Source organism: Ixodes scapularis, unplaced genomic scaffold (assembly GCF_016920785.2).
Source record: "Ixodes scapularis isolate PalLabHiFi unplaced genomic scaffold, ASM1692078v2 PGA_scaffold13__105_contigs__length_92229423, whole genome shotgun sequence".
Classification (NCBI taxonomy): Eukaryota; Metazoa; Arthropoda; class Arachnida; order Ixodida; family Ixodidae; genus Ixodes; species Ixodes scapularis.
In genome coordinates, this window is record NW_024609839.1 from 82,379,252 (window position 1) to 82,397,815 (window position 18,564).

The window sequence follows — 18,564 nt, forward strand, 5'->3', positions numbered from 1 at the left end:
GAAAGCGTAGAATTTTTAACGCTGCTGTCCAACGAATACGAAGGGATTGATCGCAGTGCCCAACGTCGAATTGTGAATTGTGTCGGCTTTCCTGGTTCGTACAGCTGCACTACTAATTGGTTATAAGCCTGGTTTTGGAGGCTTTGGCCAGTGCTTCGAAAATGACAAGGAGTGAACCAAACGGAGAGCGAGACCGCACGGGGAAAATGCTTGAAACAGGCTTTTTATTATGTCGGCAAAATAAGTTAAATGTGTTTTTCAGGACAGATGCATCAATCAATCAATAAATAAATAAATAACTTAGAATGGGGATGTGTACCTATGTCTACGTCCACAAAGCGTTGGCCAAGGAATGATGGTTTCTGCGCGAGCTATAGTGTTGTTGCTCATAGAGTTCCGCAGGAACCGTGAAAACGAAAATTGCAGCTGTGCTCTGGTCTGCTGGTTTTTATCAACAAGTCTGCCTGCCTCGTTGTAAAGTGTCGGCGTTTCTTAAAAGCGTGAAGAAACTCTCGGCAAAGAGTGCAAACAAACATCTTCGCAGTCATCAAGGCGGTGGTACAGCTGTGTCTGGTACCATTGCACTCTGCTCCCTGGAAGAAAAAAAAAAATATATATATTATTGTAATTATTAGGCTTTTAAAACACTTTTTTTATGTGTTTGGATAAGACATGTATCATGAAATGCCGCGGATGCACCCACTTCGTTCAAGCACCCACTATTAACATTTCCCATATTTGGGAAATCTGCAAATTATACGTCGAGCGCCCAATTTGACCGGACAAGTGCCCATGTGTAAATTAACCCAGTTTTCAGCAGAACCGGGGTGGGCATCTTCCCGGTATTTTACTGTATGTCATGAACTAAAATTTTAAAAATAATTTTAATGCACTACCGTAATATCCCGAGTCATCGCCCACCCCCCTACCGCCTGAAATTCATTAAAAAAGTGGGGTGGGCCATGTCTCGGTGGGTGAGCACAAACACTTGAAAAAAAGCGGAAAAAACCGCCTATTTTTCTCTGCGTATCTAGCGCTGATGCACAAGAGATACATCCAACTCAAAACTCGATTTAGTTTCATTGTTTTATAGAAAAAAAATGCTCACGAAAGAATATTTTACTATAGCGAAGTTCGTTGCTTGCATACGCACTAGAAACACCGCCGATCTGCATATAGCGCGAACGTTTGTTCCGTGAAAGAATGTCACCACTATGTTCTCCTATTTAGTAAAAAAAAAAAAGAAAGAAGAGTCTACAAGAAAATAGAAAAAACCGACCAGGCGCAACGAGCGAGCGAGCGGACCAAAGAAGCGACCAAAAGCAATGCTGGGAAAGCCGGCGGTCGCGTTGGCAAATACTTTGGCGTCGGGCCAAGTCGGGCGCCTTGTCAATTGCAAGCTCTTGCGCAACTTTCTTGTTTGGTGCGTACATACGTGCGTCCGTGCACGGGGGGCTATCAATGCACGGTTGGGACGCTCTGCAAACGTCTGTGTAGGGCGCTCCAGCAAAGCTCTATTTACGCGTTGGCTTTGCCTAAAATATTGCACAACCGCGGTCGCGACGGGCGGGAAGAGGAAGCGGGTTCGCGGTGACCTTACTTCGGCGGAGACAGACTTTGACCTAACACTCCGCGGTTACATTAACAAACTCTTATTTTGTTATCTCCATCGTTTTCTTTTCGCACGGATACACGACCACTTTGGGGTCGCTCATGGAGGTAAACAAAAAGAAGTGTCTTTCCCTCCTTTGTTTTACTTTGTCACGGACGTCCTCGAACTGTAAGGTCCGCGGCCGCGTCATTCGGGTAGGATGAGTGTTCGCGGATCGCAGAGTCCGTGCTGGGGTATTTGAAGGGGTGGGCGATGACTCGGTGTTTTTTCGGAAATCGATATTGGCCCAAAAGATGGGGTGGGCGATGGCTCGGGGATGGGCGATGACTCGGGATATTACGGTAGTATATTTACAAAGCAAGACTCATTCTTGGGTGGGAGCGATTATGAAACATGCTTTTATTTTGGGACGTTGACCTTAAAAGATTGAAACAGAAGAGAGTTTTTTTTCGGAACCACTCCCGACTCAAAATTAGTCTCTCTCGCAAAGTCGCCCTCTCGGCAGTGTTGCGCTTGACAACGTCCAAAACACCGGAAACGTTCGAAAACCCCTGCTGGCACGCATTTGCCAATGTCTGCCATTTTTGAGGCAAACTATAGCCAAGGTTTTTGGCTCGCTTCGGTTTGTCGTTGCAACTCCGACCCACCTGCGGCTGGACTTTGGACGCGCGGTCCTGGCCCGTCCGGACTTCCTCCCGGACCGGTGTCTCCCTGGCAACTGCAGTCCATCCGGAGAGTAGCTCAGGTAGACGTGTGAAAGGTCCAACTCGGCATTCTGAATGAAAGTCGGACGGCGGTGCCGGCCGTTAGGGTCCTGCGGCTCAATGTTGCTGCGAACAAGACTGTGATAGCGTTACGGCGCCCGAAATGCGCCTTCGACTGGCGTGTTTAGCGCTCAGAGTCGCCCATGCGTCAAAAGCGGTCCCGGAGTGGCATCGAATGACATCGCGGGAGCCAGCGCTATGCTGTCGAATGCTGGCGATTCCGGCAGTTGCACGCAGCAATGTTCTTGCAAAGACATCAAAATAAAAAAAATTATAATAGGCGTCCGAAACATCTATAAAATGTTCAGAGCTAACTGTCTCCCACCGACGATGGTTTCCCGGTAAACGTTGAAAACCAGAAGCTTTCATTGATATGTGGAGAGGCTGGCGAAAGAGACGAGCAAACGTCGGCGTCAATGTCTGTCGTCTTGGCGCCTTAACTTGTTGCTGGAGAAGCTTTCGTGGACTGTCAAGCTGACGGCAAGCTACAGCAAAACGGGCGTCTGCTCGCTCCGCCTCCACCACCGTGACACTTCTACGACATCGCCAAGCGGAAATTGAGGGACTATGTTTTGGTTACGCGGTAAATGCCAGTCGGAGATGCACCCAGGTGCCATAGCGCTACTGGAGTCTTTCCAAAGCTTCGTCTACCCATTTATAGCACAGAAATGTGGTTCTTGGGATTCCACAACAACCTGTTTAGAGAACGGCTAGAAACGCAATGTTACTTGGTTTTGGACAAGTGAGACGTAGTGGCGACCAACATCTTTTCAAGGTGGCCATTTTTCAAATTTTTCATATACTATGTGTTATGCAAATTCTCCACAGCAGTCCAGTAGATACGATAGTGCAGTTCGATCGAGAAAAGAAAAACGGTGTTTTTCGGCCCGGGTAAATAAACCATGCATTGCAAAAAGCTCGAACTCCGTGACAATGTGACGCTAGCCGTTGGGATAGAACAGGAAAGTTTAAGAAGATGACAATTACTGGACCGAAAAGTAATTGAGAAAGTGGAAATTGGTCTATGAATTTGTCGATGTCCACCTAAGCCTGATATCTTTGGAAAAAGGACTGATATTATGGATGTTTTGGGGATTTGTATTGATGAAAAACGCTTGTGAGCAGGAAAAAGAATATTGCTTCCTTTTTTGCTGGCAAGTTTTTTTTACTGAAATAGATGCTACAATTTCCCACAATGTCGTTTCTCATTTTGACGATATTAGGCTTAGGTGGAGGTCAATTCATGGACGATTTAGCTTTTTTCAGGTATCTTTTGATCCAGGTAACGTCATGTTCTCACACTTTTGCCTTCTATCCCAACCGCTAGTGTCACATTCTCACGGAGTTTAAGCTTTCTGCAATGCCCAGTTTATTTATGTGGACCAAAAAACACTGCTTTTTTTTTCTAAAATATCCCGGCACTTTCGTTTGCTTAAAAAGAAAACTCTGAAGAGAACAAGGTGAGCGACATGCCTCTTGAAGCCTGCTCCGGTCGGTCACACTCGTCTGCTTGCACATGTTGTTTCCCGTGTAGGCAATGCACTTGAGCTGCCACTCGCCAATGTCTTCGTTCCATTGCACGCACCTTTCCAGCAGCTCCTGTGCAGGAAGAGAGCGATTAAACACGGTCACTTGGACACGGAGTCTCGACAGCAACTAGCGTTAAAGTGGCAGCTTTCAGTATTGCTGCCTCAGCCCGTAATGGACACTTTACAAAAATACACGTCGTCAAGAAAGCTGCTGCACCCATTCGCCGAGGCTGCCATATTTCAGTCGCGCAGGTCCAATCGCATGTGCTGCAGGTGATGCCCAAAACGTGGCTATATTGCAGTGTTGCTCAATAAGCTTGTGTAAAGGGTCTAGTGCCAACATTTTCTTCATCAAGATTTTCTCATTTTATTTGAGTCAACTGCGAGGAATTATATAATTTCGAGTTTTCTCGCTACCCCTAGCATATTTTGATTGCACAACTGTCTCGCACGGCTGTGTTGTGGTGCGCAAACACACTGTGGTGTCGCACATCCAAGTTGCGCAGGGGTTGTGTTTCCAAGCTACACAACTGCAGAGTGTGGCCGCATCATCTGCTTGAGTCGGACAACCATCTCACCGGAGAGTCATATTTCTAGAATGGTGTAGCATGATTGTACCGGAAAACTCTCAAGGGATACGAGAAAGGGACAGGTGGCATAGCGTTTGTCTCTGCGTGCTCTCCTCATCTCCAGGCTTTTCAGCATGCATGGTCATGTATCACAATCGTAATTTTTCCGGGCCTACCTAATAGACCGATCTCATCAGCCAGTTTGACAACGCCACCGCTGCCGCAATGCATCGAGGGAACTTTAGTCTTTCTGCGCGTGCGACAACCTCGCTGGAGCTCTGCGCGTGCAGGGAACGAACAATCTGGTGCACTGCCGATTGCCTCCTGTGAACTAAAGTTATGGCTGCCTCGCGCGTGCGTTGAACACTTGGTGAGATCGGTCTATAGACGGTGCTAGAACGCAAGAGTTTACATGGGGGTTGGCTACGGCTATACCTCTTAGGTTGATTTAGATGTGGTGAAACTACGGCAACTCTCTTGCATGCCGTGTCGTGTAGATTGAGCGTTCATTCTCCACTCGAGAGACACTACCTTCTGGGTGTGACAGCACATGCTTTCTCATTCTGAGCGATCGTAGCCGGACCAGTGCAGATTTGTAAGGTCGTGCGAATATTCTAAATTTCGAATAGTAGTTCCGAATAATACACTATTCGATATTCGCTTCGAAAAGAACTGCACTATTTGCGTTTTTCGGAGTGTTGATAGCGGCGGGTTAGCCCCGTTGAGTGCGCTTCTTACCGAGCACCGCTGCGCTGCGGAGAAACAAAACCCGCAGAACTGAGCTCCGCGGGTTTTGCTTCTCCGCGTTACTTCGGTGCTCGGTCACAAGCGCACTTAACGGGGTAACCCGCCGCGATAAACAATATCGTAATTGCGTGCACGGAGAAAAGGCATACATCCAAAGCGGGATGGTGCGCCCGTGCCGATTGTATTTGAAGATAAATGGAAACTTTGTGAATGTGTATACCTACAGTGTAGTAGAAGTTTCAAAATTAAACTTTTATGCAAGAGTATACTATGTTAGGCAGAGAAGCTTTTACAACCTGTGGTTCATCATGCGCGATTAATTCTTTTTAGAGCGCAGCTCTTAGGGGCCCGTTTCCGGCTTGAGCGGCGTCGCCGTCGCCGTCGGCGTAACCGCGCGGTGCATCATGGGAAATGTCCCATAATGCACCGCGCGAGCCCCCCATCGGGGTCACGTGACCTTGTGGGGGGTCACGTGACCCCCCGAAGTCACGTGACTCCCGTGAGGTCACGTGACCCCCTCCTCGAGGTCACGTGACCCCCCGAGGTCACGTGACCCCCGCCGATGTCGCGTGACCCCCGATGACGTCATCGTCACTGATGACGTCACCGGCATCCACATCGTCATCGTCATCATCACTGATGACGTCATCAGCATCCACATCGTCATCGTCATCATCACTGATGTCGGCATCCACATCGTCATCGTCATCATCACTGATGACGTCACCGGTATCCACATCGTCATCGTCATCATCACTGTTGACGTCACCGGCATCCGCATTCATCGTCATCATCACTGATGACGTCACCGGCATCGTCATCGTCATCATCACTGATGACGTCACCGGCATCCACATCGTCATCGTCATCATCACTGATGACGTCACAGGCATCCACATTGTCATCGTCATCATCACTGATGACGTCACCGGCATCCATATTGTCATCGTCATCATCACTGATGACGTCATCGGCATCCACATCGTCATCGTCATCATCACTGATGACGTCACCGGCATCCACATTGTCATCGTCATCATCACTGATGACGTCACCAGCATCCACATCGTCATCGTCATCATCACTGATGACGTCACCGGCATCCACATCGTCATCATCACTGATGACGTCACCGGCATCCGCATCGTCATCGTCATCATCACTGATGACGTTACCGACATCCGCATCGTCATCGTCATCGTCATCAGCGACGTCACTGATGACGTCACCGACAATCGCATCGTCATCATCATCATCACTGGTGAAGTCATCAGTGACGTCACTAATGACGTCATTGGTACCCGCATCGTCATCGTCACTGATGACGTCATCAGTGACGTCAGTGATGACATCATCGGCATTGGGGGTCACGTGACCCCCCCCCCTGGTTAGTTTAACCCCCCCCCAGTGCCCTTCCCTCCTCCTCCTCAAGAGCTGCGCTCCAATTCGGCGTTACAGGGAGTTGTAAGCGGCTTTCATTTTTTAACTTAGGATTAAAGAAATAATATTTTATATAGCAAGATTTGTAAATTCACTCAATCGGTATAGTTGGCCATCTCTACAGGATTCATTTTATGTCAAATCCGTTGTTTACTTGCCATCCCAAGACACCAGACCTTCTGAGGTCACAGTTCATAAATATAGATAGATTAAAGTTAGCTTATATAAATGAACAAGTGGAATAACTTTCACAAGTTTAGCTGGGTTTTCGTCTAACCATTATGCAATGGTAGTGAAAGGCGTGGAAAAACTATTCGATATTCGAATCGAAAATATTCGGCCAAAACCACTATTCGCTTCGAATTCGCTTCGAACTCAAAATCCACTATTCGCACAAGACTACAGATTTGTGAACCAGCTAGCCTTTATTTCAGAGGGGCGGCATACCTGGTACTCTGGCGGTATGTAGGCATCGATGAGGAGCATGTTGAGACGCAGTTCGCGGCTCAGTTGTCGAACGTTCTCCAGCAGCCCTTCGGCCTCGCGCTGGTGCTCCTGCTGAAGGTCGGCCATCTCAGCCTTGGCCCCCATCAGCAGGGTCCACACCTTCTTCAGCTTGCGCGTTTTTCCCGCTGCCTCTTCCTGAAGTGTCGAGTAGCGCTCTTCCATGTCCAAGCGTTCAGCCTGGAGACAGGGAGAGGGAAGTCTCATGACACGCTTATCTCATGTGTGCAAGCTAATTTTCTGTGGTGTGTCAAGAGATGTCACATGGGCTGAACTAAACAAAATCTTAATCTACACCATCTTTTCTGTGATGTGTTGCAGGTACTTTGTGGAACACGTCACAGGAGCTGAACTAGAAATTTTTTTCTACGCTTGTCTTGTGTGCATGAGCTAATTTTGCAGCAATGCATCACAGGAAAATGTTACATGTCCCATGCATCTGAGCTTTATTTATAGTGATGTGTAAACAGAAGCATGACATATGCATATGTCATATGCACATAAGCCAACCCTATGGGGGCCATGTCAAGGATTCTGTAACACTAATATCATACAGATGTGCTAAGCCACACTAATCCATCAGAAGAGCAAGCTTGGCTTCTGCATAAGTCTCGAAACACTATTTCACATGCATGTGGCCTCTGGAGTTCATGATGTCTTGCACGTAAGATAATATTTCCTGTCTAGAACCAGAAGACAGTAGTTTCATAGCTGCATACTTTAAAAATACCAGAATGAAAACATCAACTGACTTCATTCAGATTGTGCCACTTGTCAGCTTTTCCTCCTGATCAGCTTTGCATTCGTGGCAGCTTTATATTAGTAGTAGATCTTTGCACATACTAGGCATTCAGATTTCATGAAATTCTAGAAGTGTTGTGCAAAGAAATCTGAAATCTAGACAAGATTAGGGACTTTGAGGCAGGGTGAGCATGCTACCTCTTTCAGTTCCAGAGCTTCCCTGAGAGCAGCTTCCTTCAACTTGCGTTCCTCAAGCTCCCGGGCACTCTCTTCAAGTAGCCTCTCCTGCTCCTCTGCTTTTTGAAGCAGGTTCTCCCCTCCGACGATGATCTTCTTCTCGAGGGCGTGGAGTTTCTGCATCAGACTTTCGTGTTCCTCCCTGAAATGGCCATGGCAAAGTCAATTAATCCAGACATGACCACGGCCGTTTCAGAAACCAGAGCTTAATCTTCACAAAGGGATTTCACAAAGGGGTCGTGAAATGATTTTCCAACAATACTCTGTTGACCCTTAAGCTGGGATTGCAGCCGACGCAGCAAGCGCGAGATCGGGGCTCCAAAACATTCTTCCGCAGGAACAGCGCTTGCCCTAGAAAGCACGTCTCGCAGCCAAGACCTTGTAGCTTTGGCTGTAGTCAAGCTGGTTTGCACGCAGACTGGTTCACACTGGCTCACACGTGCCTGCTTACGATGAGAGAACTCGCTCGCGTCATCCATCAGGTGGCTTGAAACACTGCCAATCTTCGTATGACTAGACCGAAGTTTTACAGAATTTTCGATTGAATGCAAAAATGTTCGAGAAGCCGGGAGTCATCATTATGAAACAAACTACACTGACTTGACATAACACAAATAACAGTTTAATCAATTAGATGATTAAATTGTTATTTGTGTTACGTCAAGTCGGTGTAGTTTGTTTTGTAAAGAAGTTTTGAGATCAAATCGATGCACTGTCTATGAGAGATGGTCAGCTTACATTGTCAAAATTATTCCGAGCTCACGCTGATAGAACGACGTGCAAAAAACTAGAAAGTAGACATGCAGGTCGGAGTTATGTGTTCTCTCGTCATGAGCGGTCGCACCTAAAGGCAAATGTAAACCAGTCTTGAGTGCCATCCAGTTAGCGAAATTCGACCCAAATATTGTTTTAGCATCCCTTTTGACGTCCTAATGCACCTATCCAAAGACGGCATTCAGCTGCGTCGAATCTACGTGCCTTGCCGTGTTGAGCTGGTGTTCTCGCGTCTCGAGCTCGGCTGCCAACCGGTCTCTTTCCTCCTGCGCCAGGTCCTTTTTCTCGGACAGCAGTTTCCGGTCCGCCACAATCTCGTCGTGGATCTCTCGCATCCGCTCCTCGGAGATGGCTACGCGGAGACGTATGAAGATAGCAAGATGTACCATACAGGATTTGCACAAACTGTTTGTGATGCTTGCAAAGACTAGGACGCACCTTTCTTCCGTTTCCTCCGGCCCTTCTTGTCACCGCTGTCGTCGCTCGCTTCTTCGCTGCTCTCGTCGTCCGGTGTCGATGGCTCCACTCCTGTAACACAGAATCAAATTCTAACGTCCGTCGTCGACACGTCTACATTTTATATGGCAGACTCCGACTTCTTTTCCAAAGGATTGCCACAATATTACAAGAGATAGAGACCTTTTGTAGGCAAATATATAATAAGCAAAGAGTTTCTAAGACTTCGGTTCATTAAAAGTTTAGCTGTCTCTACAACACTGTTCGGTTCATTAAAACTTTAGCTGTGCCATTTTTATTGGTACCAAATAGGCATTTAAAGGGGAACTCCGGCGATATTTTGAGCAACCCCAACTAACGATATATTCGAAATCGCCGTCCGTTACTCTTTTCGGTATGCTATTTAGTATCACGAAATTCAGAATAGTTTTTGTGAAATCGGCAAATGAAAACGACGCCAAAACGAAGATTCGAATATACCCGCGCTTTTCATTGCCCTGACGTCACGGTTGGGCTGGATTGCAGTTCGAGCAGGCAGTCTAAATATGAACTATGCCGAGCATTTGTATCGTGCTGCTGTGCCGGGGGCTGGAGCGACCTTCCAAAGCATTCATTTGACACCATGAAACTGTTTGTAATCAGATGTGAACAAAGTCTACAGCCCAAAGAGTGAACTCCTACCCAACCATGACGTCACTTTTTCAATGTTGCCCGTAGAGCTTTTCACTTTGAAAAACACGATGAGGTCCAAAATTGTAAATTCTGTAACTGCACGAAAAAACATTATTTTGTTCAAATATTTGGGTTACTAGTTCAGCGATGTTTGTTGGTGTGTCTAGCAAGCTTTTAGGCAAATCGGGGACTATGAAGAAAACGGCGGAGTACCCCTTTAAGTCTGAACCTATAGCCCATTTATGAAAGCCTGACATGGAATTTTTTGCAAATATAAGTAAAGTATACTCTCAGCAATTCAAACTGCAGGAAGCCATAGATTTTGGTTGAATTATCAAAAGTTTAAATTATATTAGAAATTCATCTAAATATGATGCAAGATAAAATTATGATCTGCTATATGAATGGCTACACATAAAAGCTGAATTTCCTCTACATAGGCTTACTAAGCATAAGCAGCTATGCCACACATGAAACATCTGTGAAATGTATGACATAGGTTTATTATCTCCCAGAACTGTTGTTTATAGTGGGATGTTTAGACAGCACATGACAACTCAAAACAAAGTAAGTTTGTGCATCAGGCTAAGAAGTTGGTCTAATGTGGACCATTAAGCACGGGACACATGACCGATAAAAATGGGCACCGAGTGGCAGTTTTTATAGCAACTTGCGTGGACGCTGTGACGTGGACCTATGACATGCCACCACGTCAAAGCGTCCGTGCAAGTTGCTATGAAAATTTCCACGTGGTGCCCGTTTTTACAGCTCGTGTGCCCCGCTTGAGCCCCGTCGAGTGTGCTTCTCACCGAGCATCGGTGCACTGCAGAGAAGCAACTCTCTGCAGTGCAACAGTGCACAAAAATAAGCGCACTCAACACGGCCGTGACAAAAAGTATGAAACACACGAAAACGCCGTTTGAATTAATCCGCTTATCTACACATTAAAAACATAGCGGGACCACCAAAATTTTGAAATTTGTTTGAATTAACCAGAAGTTCAAAATATCCGAGTTTGTTTTCATGAAATTCTAAAAAAGACGTCCTTTTCAAAACCCCATCGAGCAACACTGGCGGTCGACATTCCTCGAGCACAAGGCACGTGATTTAATCCGACTTTGCGCTGAATGCTGATGCGGCACTCGTACTCGACGCAAGCCGAGTTCGCGCCAAACGCCGACACAGCCCTCGTGTCCAATACATGCTCAAAGTGCGTGCCCAAACAGTGGCACACTCGGATAACTGGCACAACGGCTAGCAGACGGTGCACACTTTTGGAGAGGGTCTATTAGAGCAGCGATCTAGTTTTTACGACTTCTCATCCCCTGTGCTTCTAAGCTCACTCGCACGTCCACCTCTTTTTCTCTTAGGGGTGCGTCGCAACAAGTACCACCTAGAGGACAAAACCTGCGCACGACGTCAACGTTAGTGGACGTCATCGTTAGTGAACGTCGTCTTTAGTGGACGCCAAGTGGCAAAAACGTGCTGAAGCTCAACGACATTCGCCGCTCTGGTTGCAGACCCCCAAAGATTGGGAAAAATCAACAGCACATATTCTTTGCCGCAATATGACACACCTTCCTGAAGTTGTTTGCGAAGATCCTCAATCTCCTTCTGGAACTGCCGCAGCAGCGCATCCTTGGGGTCCTCATTGATCCTTGCCTTGTTCTTGATGTTCTTGGCCCGGTGGGCGTACCGCAGGGCACTGATGGTCTCGTCGTAGTTGTAGTCTGCCGGACCGATGTTGGTGCACTGTCGGACCACAAAGAACATTGGTGCAGAGCGACTTTCCCCAAGATCGAGGCCAATTTAATTTAATAACAATAATAATAGTACTCTTTATTGGCTCGAAAGAGCCCCGCACCGCAGAAAGATAACAGCCCGTACCATGGAGGTCTGTGGCACCGCACCCGTTTTTTCGGTTCGGGGGGCAAGGTTTTTGGGTGAATGTTTCTGATTCAAATCATACATTTAAATTTACTCATTAATTCAATTTAATTAAATATCATTAAAAATTTAAGTACTCGAAAGCAATTACTAAACTAATAATATTAAACATTATTCATTTTCCCAAGTGGGCACTTCGGCAAAGACCAATATGACACTAACCTTCTTTCTGCGTGATGCATACTTTTCGCAAGAATGATTTGACCTGCATTTCGAGAAACACCCTGCGGATATGTGGCAGCTGCAACTACCGTATTATCCTGAGATACAGCCCACCTAATAGCAAGAGGAAATAGATTCGAAAATGATGGGTGGGCTAACCTTCAGTGTGCAATGAAGAAAAATTTTAAAAATGCTACTTTTGTATTTTGTGACCTAGGCAAACAATCGTTTTTCGCATGGAGGGGGGCAATGGGCATAGACAACTGTCCCTTTGAGTCAGCAATGTTTGCTTATCTTCTGCCGTAGCTACCTAACCTCATTTTGGCCGAGGTCACCATTGGCCGGAGTACTGTAGTTACTAGAAGCGGGCTATCTTTTGGTGTTTAAAAAAGATAGCAAATCGAGTCAAGAATAGGGGTGGGTTATCTTTCGTGGGTCACTTGGGATAATACGGTAACTACCATACTAGGCTCGTAGTGACTAGGAATGTCGCGAACCTGCCCAGGTGCAAGTTCAACCAAGTTAGACTTTCCAACTTTCAACGGGATGTTCGACAAAGGTTCGACTGAAGTTTGACTTTTCTGCGCATACGCGAAAATGAAAAAAAAAACAGTTGACTCCACCTGGCATAGGAAAAGTGCAATATTTATTTGGTGTGTTGGTAACATTGGTTCTCATTAATAACTAATGAAAGCATTAAAAGCGCATGCTTCTGCTTTTATATGGTGTAAACATTGGTAACCACTTCATAATATATAAAATAAACGACTTTCTAAATTATTATTTTTCCCAAAATTTGAAATATTTGTGTAGAAATCAGGCAACACTGTTCACAAGTCAAACTTCTAACCTTTGTGAAAGTTCGAAGGGAACCAGTCAAACCTAGAGGTTCGAACGTCTAAATCGAGGTTCGAAAAAAAGTTTGCGACACCCCTAGCAGCGACCATTTTGGAAAAGGGGATCCCTCATAGCAGCCATCTTGGAAAAGGGGATTTAGGCAGGGGCTTAAAAATGGGAGCAGAATACGGCAAATTGTAAGCACTGACATTGATGGTACCGAGAAAGAAAGAACGAAAAACAACTTGGCACACGTCTCGAGCTGGCAAGTTGGCCAATCACAACAAGGGTCTTGGCCAATCACCACAAGGGTATAGCGAGCCGACCAATCACCATGAGGGTCTTGGCGTTGCCGCCGAGGGAGTCCTGAAGCAGTCGCGTCAGCTTGGAGTTGCGGTATGGAATGTGGGTGCTCTTGCCGTCGACCAGGGCCGATATCACGTTGCCCAGGGTGGACAGGGACAGGTTGATCTGGGACGCCTCCCTGAGACGCTGGCCGGTCGACCCGGTCTTGCTCTGCCGTTCGGAACCCTAAGAAACAAGTCCGTACACAAGGTTGTGGTTCTTTGCACGGCCTTTCGAGATTTACTTTGGGTCTCCACGAATCCGTCCACGTTTGGCAATACCACGAGTTCTATATCTCGATGCAACCGACCATATGTCTTGGCTCTTTCTCTAAAGGTGCTCATTTGCACATTTACGCCTGCTTACAACCGAGTGCATTACGACCTCTTGCGATCTCTAACAACAATTCCTATATATTTCTTCTTTTTTTGCGCATAAATTTTTAATTACTATCTTGGCAAAAACTTTTGGCAATGTTATGAATGACTGTTTTTCGTGGTATGCACGTTTGAAATGGCAAGTACCGCAAAACCCTCGCTCTAGTGAAACGCCGTTTCAGAGCCACCCTGTAGATGCAAGGGATCACGCGACCAGCCTCAAGCTAGCTTACGAGCGTCGACTGTACGGCTGAAATATACATACAGCCAGGTCGACAAGATGGAGCTTCCCGACGCGCACATGCTGCCTCCCGTCCAGGCCACGCTCGCTGCACTCCACCGTGATCGTGAAGAGCGCGTGCGACCGTGAGCTGTGTGCATTCATGTTGGTCGCACCAACCACTCCTGGTGAAAGAAAAAAAACGGAGCAAAAGGGGCTGGCTTGTTACAGTCGTGTCAACGGCTCTGCCGCCGAAGACGAAGCCACTGGATCTTGGAAAAGTGGCGCCATTGCCTTCCCTGCCTGTTGGGGGGATGCAAACGAAACATGCAGACGACCAAAAGCTTGCAAGGCAATTGGCTGGTCGGGACTTTTTGGCCATGGAAATCACCATTTCGGTCCCATCAAATCTTCAAAGCTTCGAAAAGGTTCTCGGAGAACCACCAGCCACACCAAGATCGCTGTAAAACTTTGCCGTACTGAAAGCGTTCCTCGCCAATATGAGTGTCTTTAGCACCATGTATGCATCAGCTTATATTTGTGCTTATCTCTACGAATCTCTTATTGATATTGTTCTTGCATATGTTTAGAGACAGGAAAACTATTTCTCAGTGCCACCAAGCACCGACGCTGCATGTGGTGACATTGAGAAGATGTGTATTTAGTTCGCCAGTGTGTGGATGACAGAATCTCGGCATACAAGAAAAATGTTTTTGTATACTGAGATTGTGAATCGGCTCACCAGGAATGGAGAGGTCAAAGAGAAACCGCTCATTCCTGAACCGAAATGGCGACCGCTTAATGCTACTTTACCCAGATCCAATGACTTTAGCTAAAGTGATCTCACCTCACTGAACAGCTTTCATGTGCAGGAAACAGGGAAGGCTGGGAACACCTCTGACACTAATTACAGCTGAACTCTTTGGAGACGGGAGGAGTACACAGAGCGGGGCAGCTATTGACATGTGGAAGCGTGCTCCGACATGCTCAAACTCACTGTTCTTGTTGCCCAAGGTCATGATCTTGTCGAGCTCGTCTGCCGTCTTTACCATGCAGCTTGAGAGGCCCTTGACATAGACGCCGATGTCTGGCCGTTCCTTGACCTTTTTTGGCAAAGGCAAAACACAGATAAATATGTGCATACAATAAAACTTGCCGTCTGCACTCTTTGTCCGAACGGAGGGCACAGGTCACCTACTTCCAGCCTTGCGTTTTGGTCCTTGGCAAGCAGATCCCTAGCCTCTTCGTTGTAGATCTCCAGGTAAGAGGCCCTCACGAGGAACCTTAAGGCGCACGGGTCAAAAGGGTACAAATTATGCGAGGCTGCATGGAAACCCCCGAGTTTTCTCTGATAAATTTGCAACTTCAACGAGAAATACTCGATTTAAGTTTGGTTACAGATTTGACCAGCCGTCAGTATAGGAGGCTTTGCAACTCTAGGGGTAACTCACAATAACAAACTGTTTCAAAGGAACAAAACTGCCAGCCTTACTTTTTGTCGTCGCCAGCCTTGGCGATATGGCCAAAAATGTGAGCGAATGTGTTTGGAATGATGCCCTTCAGCTCCGGCACAGACCGATCTCCGGCCATGGTGTACGTCTTGCCGGTGCCAGTTTGCCCATAGGCGAATATGGTACCTGGACGTACACAAAAGAATGCGCTTAAGATGGCTGATTATTGGTGTGAGGTTGGATCCATAGGGCCACATTATATAAGTGTTAGGCAGATGCTAACATCCTGTTGCAAATGTCATCTGGGTTGGAGCAGTAAAGCCTACGGACACACTGTCTATTACCGGTTCTCAAACTTTTGGCCGTGTCACGGACCTCTCGACCCACTCGGAAGTCGTTCGAGAACCGCCAATGCATTCTGCATGAAAGGTATTGTGCAGTGGCATATATAGGAGGGCTTTTTTTTTTTTTAGAGCATTTTTTTCTAAGATTTAGTGGAGACCCCTCTGATTGCTTCTGAGGACTCCTAGGGGTCTGAAGAGGATTTTTCTTTGACCGATGTGACCCTTTGACATTTCTATAACCTTGGCCATGCACACTGCAGCCGTAGTAGACGTATAATGACCAACACAAAACAAAACTTCACCATTGTATCCTTCGAGAACGTTTTCAACAATTGGTCTGGCAGCCTGGTTGTAGACGTCCATCTGCTTCGAGTCGGCGTCGAAGACCGTGTCAAAGGTGAACATTTTTGGAGGAGCATCGCCGTGAGACCCAGGGGGGTTGGCCACCAGGAGCGTGCCCTGGACACTGTCAACCTTGGAAGAACGAACCGAGAGGTACAAGACTGAGGCCTGGCTGAACTTATGCGACACGTCTGATCCGTGCACGGCGGAACTTACGGTGACAATGTTCTGGCAGCCGGCAGCCTTTTCTTTCTCGCTCAGCGGACGACACCGAACCACGACGCGAATGTTCTCGGTGTCGGAGGACATCGCTGGATTAGTGGTAAAAGAAAATATTTGTTGCATTCGTCCTGGAGATAGGTTGGGCGACATTAACTACCTATAGTCTGTCATCGGCTGCCTAAAGATACTCCCGTATGTTGCAAGATTTCTTTTGTGCTTTATTTCTGGAGGAAGTGATATCTTTTGCGACACCACTATAAGCTGAGTGCGGTGGAAGCTATACATGCTTGTTGGGCCAGTATATGTGTCTTTTACCACGCGATAATGCTCCTGCCCATATACTCACGGGCAGAGGGCGGAATCATGTGATGGAGGCGTTTGATTGTTCAGAGGAGTGGGTCTCCCACAGCACTGTCAGCCTAGGGGTGAATGGGGTATACCTGTGGCAACCAATCGAGTATTTTTTCTTACTTGTTGCAGCTTCCTGGCTAAATTAATATGTCAAGTTTTCGAGTAATCTGCAGTCTGAAAAATATGCAGGCAACAAGCTGAAAAAAAAAAAAAAAAAAAAGGTTTGTTTACATGAATTAGATGCAACCACACAAGCATGAACTGATATACAAATAACAGCGTTAACTGACTTGGTGTTAACCAACATTGGTGTTAACTATGTATACGAGACTAATCGACTGCCCTACAACACGCGCGCTTGTTGCCTTCCACTGGGCTTTGGCTGCGTGCAACAAAGTGTTATCAAAGGCAGAAAGCTCAGCCGCTGAGCTGCTTAAACGCTGACTGTCGTGTTAGCATTTTGACAAGAACAAGACCATTCCTTCTCGTTTCTGTCATGTTCTGCTCTCGTGGATCCGTAGACAAGGATGTCGTCCGTGTTGCAGATTTATCCTCTGATTCCGCTCAGAAGCTGGCTCATCTTACAAAAGAACTCTGGAGCAGATTCAATACGGAAGGGAAGCCGCTTAAACTTAAAGCGTCCAAACGGTGTGATGAAGGCCTCAGAATCTGGGGCTCTTGAGCAAGCTCAAACTTGGCCAGAATCCAGAATTTGCATCGATGTTTGAGAACTTCACATTCCCATGTTGTCCCAGTGTGCGGTCTGTCACCGGAAGCGGATGTCGTTCTCGTTCCACATGCTTGTTCAGCTCTCTGGAGTCAACGCAAATTCTGCAGCTTTCGTTTGACTTTGTCACGACTACCATTGCTGAGCACCAGTCTGTGGGCTCTTCCACAGTTTCGATTACGGCCAGGGTGACCATACTGTCTCTTCCTTTATCTTTTCCAATAAGGGAATTGGGATCCTTCGTGGAGCGCTCAGAGACAATGCCCAGGGAACTGCATGTTTGCGGAACTTCACCTTGTAAGGTTGTTCCACGCAGCCAAGGCCTTCAAAAATTCCCGGAAACTCGCCCTTTGGATCGACCTGTCCCGGGTTTCGTGTCGACTACCGCGCTCATGCAGTCTCTGTACAAGTCCCGCAACCCCACAGAGTGGGGTATCAGCAACCAGTACGTTCAACTTTGTTCGGCTGGGCTCCTTTACTACTCTTTTGGCCTCAACCAGAGGCGATGCACTGAGGTACTGTCTGTATATTCTTTCTGGAATCGCAGTAATGTCTGCCCCCATGTCTATCTTGAAAGATACTGGAGCTGTCTGGACTGCCAGTACAATCCTCCATGCGTCTTCCTCAGCTGATTCTATGACTCCAAGAAAGACGGGCTCACAGACGGGCACTTCGGCTTTGATGACGATCGCTGAGCGGCAGTGCATACGATCGTCGGCACGTTTCCGTATTTTACTTCGAAAGGCATCATATTTTACCGCTTTAGCTTAGTGTCCCAAATATGCACTTTCCACTCTGATGGTTTTGATGACAGCCCGACAGCACGAACGATCGACAGCAAACTGTCGAACGTTTGTTCGCGCTAACGGTGTCGCGCAGTGAAGTACCACAGCTGCCCAATGATCACAAAATCAGGTTTTAAGAATGCGCATTCTACAGTATTAGTCGAATCACTTATCTCGTCATGCGCGCGAGGTTGCAAAATATACACACTCACCACACTCACAGTGTTCACAGTGGCCTGTTCTTTGCGGTGCCTTTTCCTCTGATGCAGCGTCGTTTCATCGATCAAACGAAAACAGAACTGCGATTTGGATTTTGATTTGTACTTCACATGTGACTTCTTAAATTAATTCATTCATTACCTAGTTGTCTCAGTTAAAAGAATAATTATGATAAATATGTCTAAAAATG

The 18,564-nt window shown here is 46.8% G+C and overlaps 1 protein-coding gene across 3 annotated transcripts; it reads right to left on the minus strand.

Annotated features, from left to right (window-relative positions):
* Nucleotides 1–432: 432 nt before the first annotated feature.
* On the minus strand, nt 433–18,449 carry LOC8034705 (kinesin-like protein KIF3A). 3 transcript variants are annotated; one of them, XM_040210136.3, is made up of 16 exons: nt 18,368–18,449; nt 16,287–16,386; nt 16,031–16,202; nt 15,426–15,570; nt 15,132–15,216; nt 14,931–15,036; nt 13,979–14,118; nt 13,325–13,522; nt 11,623–11,797; nt 9,356–9,445; nt 9,122–9,269; nt 8,105–8,285; nt 7,109–7,345; nt 3,850–3,975; nt 2,260–2,387; nt 433–593 (listed from the first exon to the last, which is right to left on the minus strand). In XM_040210136.3, the coding sequence occupies exons 2-16, from the start codon at nt 16,377–16,379 to the stop codon at nt 548–550; spliced, it is 2,070 nt and encodes a 689-aa protein (XP_040066070.1). In that variant the 5' UTR covers nt 16,380–16,386; nt 18,368–18,449; the 3' UTR covers nt 433–547. The 3 variants fall into 3 exon arrangements, with proteins under 3 accessions (XP_040066070.1, XP_040066360.1, XP_040065722.1); XM_040210426.3 differs by having other exon boundaries at nt 16,287–16,381; nt 18,368–18,423; XM_040209788.3 differs by lacking the exon at nt 18,368–18,449 and adding an exon at nt 16,639–16,732 and having other exon boundaries at nt 16,287–16,381.
* Between the last annotated feature and the right edge of the window lie 115 nt (nt 18,450–18,564).

What these genes read in the sequence shown, in the direction of transcription:
- LOC8034705 (XM_040209788.3), bottom strand. An exon ending in CCGGAGGAAACGGAAGAAAG is followed by an intron (nt 9,270 to 9,355) that starts GTGCGTCCTAGT and finishes GTCTCCGCGTAG; the next exon opens with CCATCTCCGAGGAGCGGATG. An exon ending in ACCGGAGCAGGCTTCAAGAG is followed by an intron (nt 2,388 to 3,849) that starts GCATGTCGCTCA and finishes ACTTTCATTCAG; the next exon opens with AATGCCGAGTTGGACCTTTC.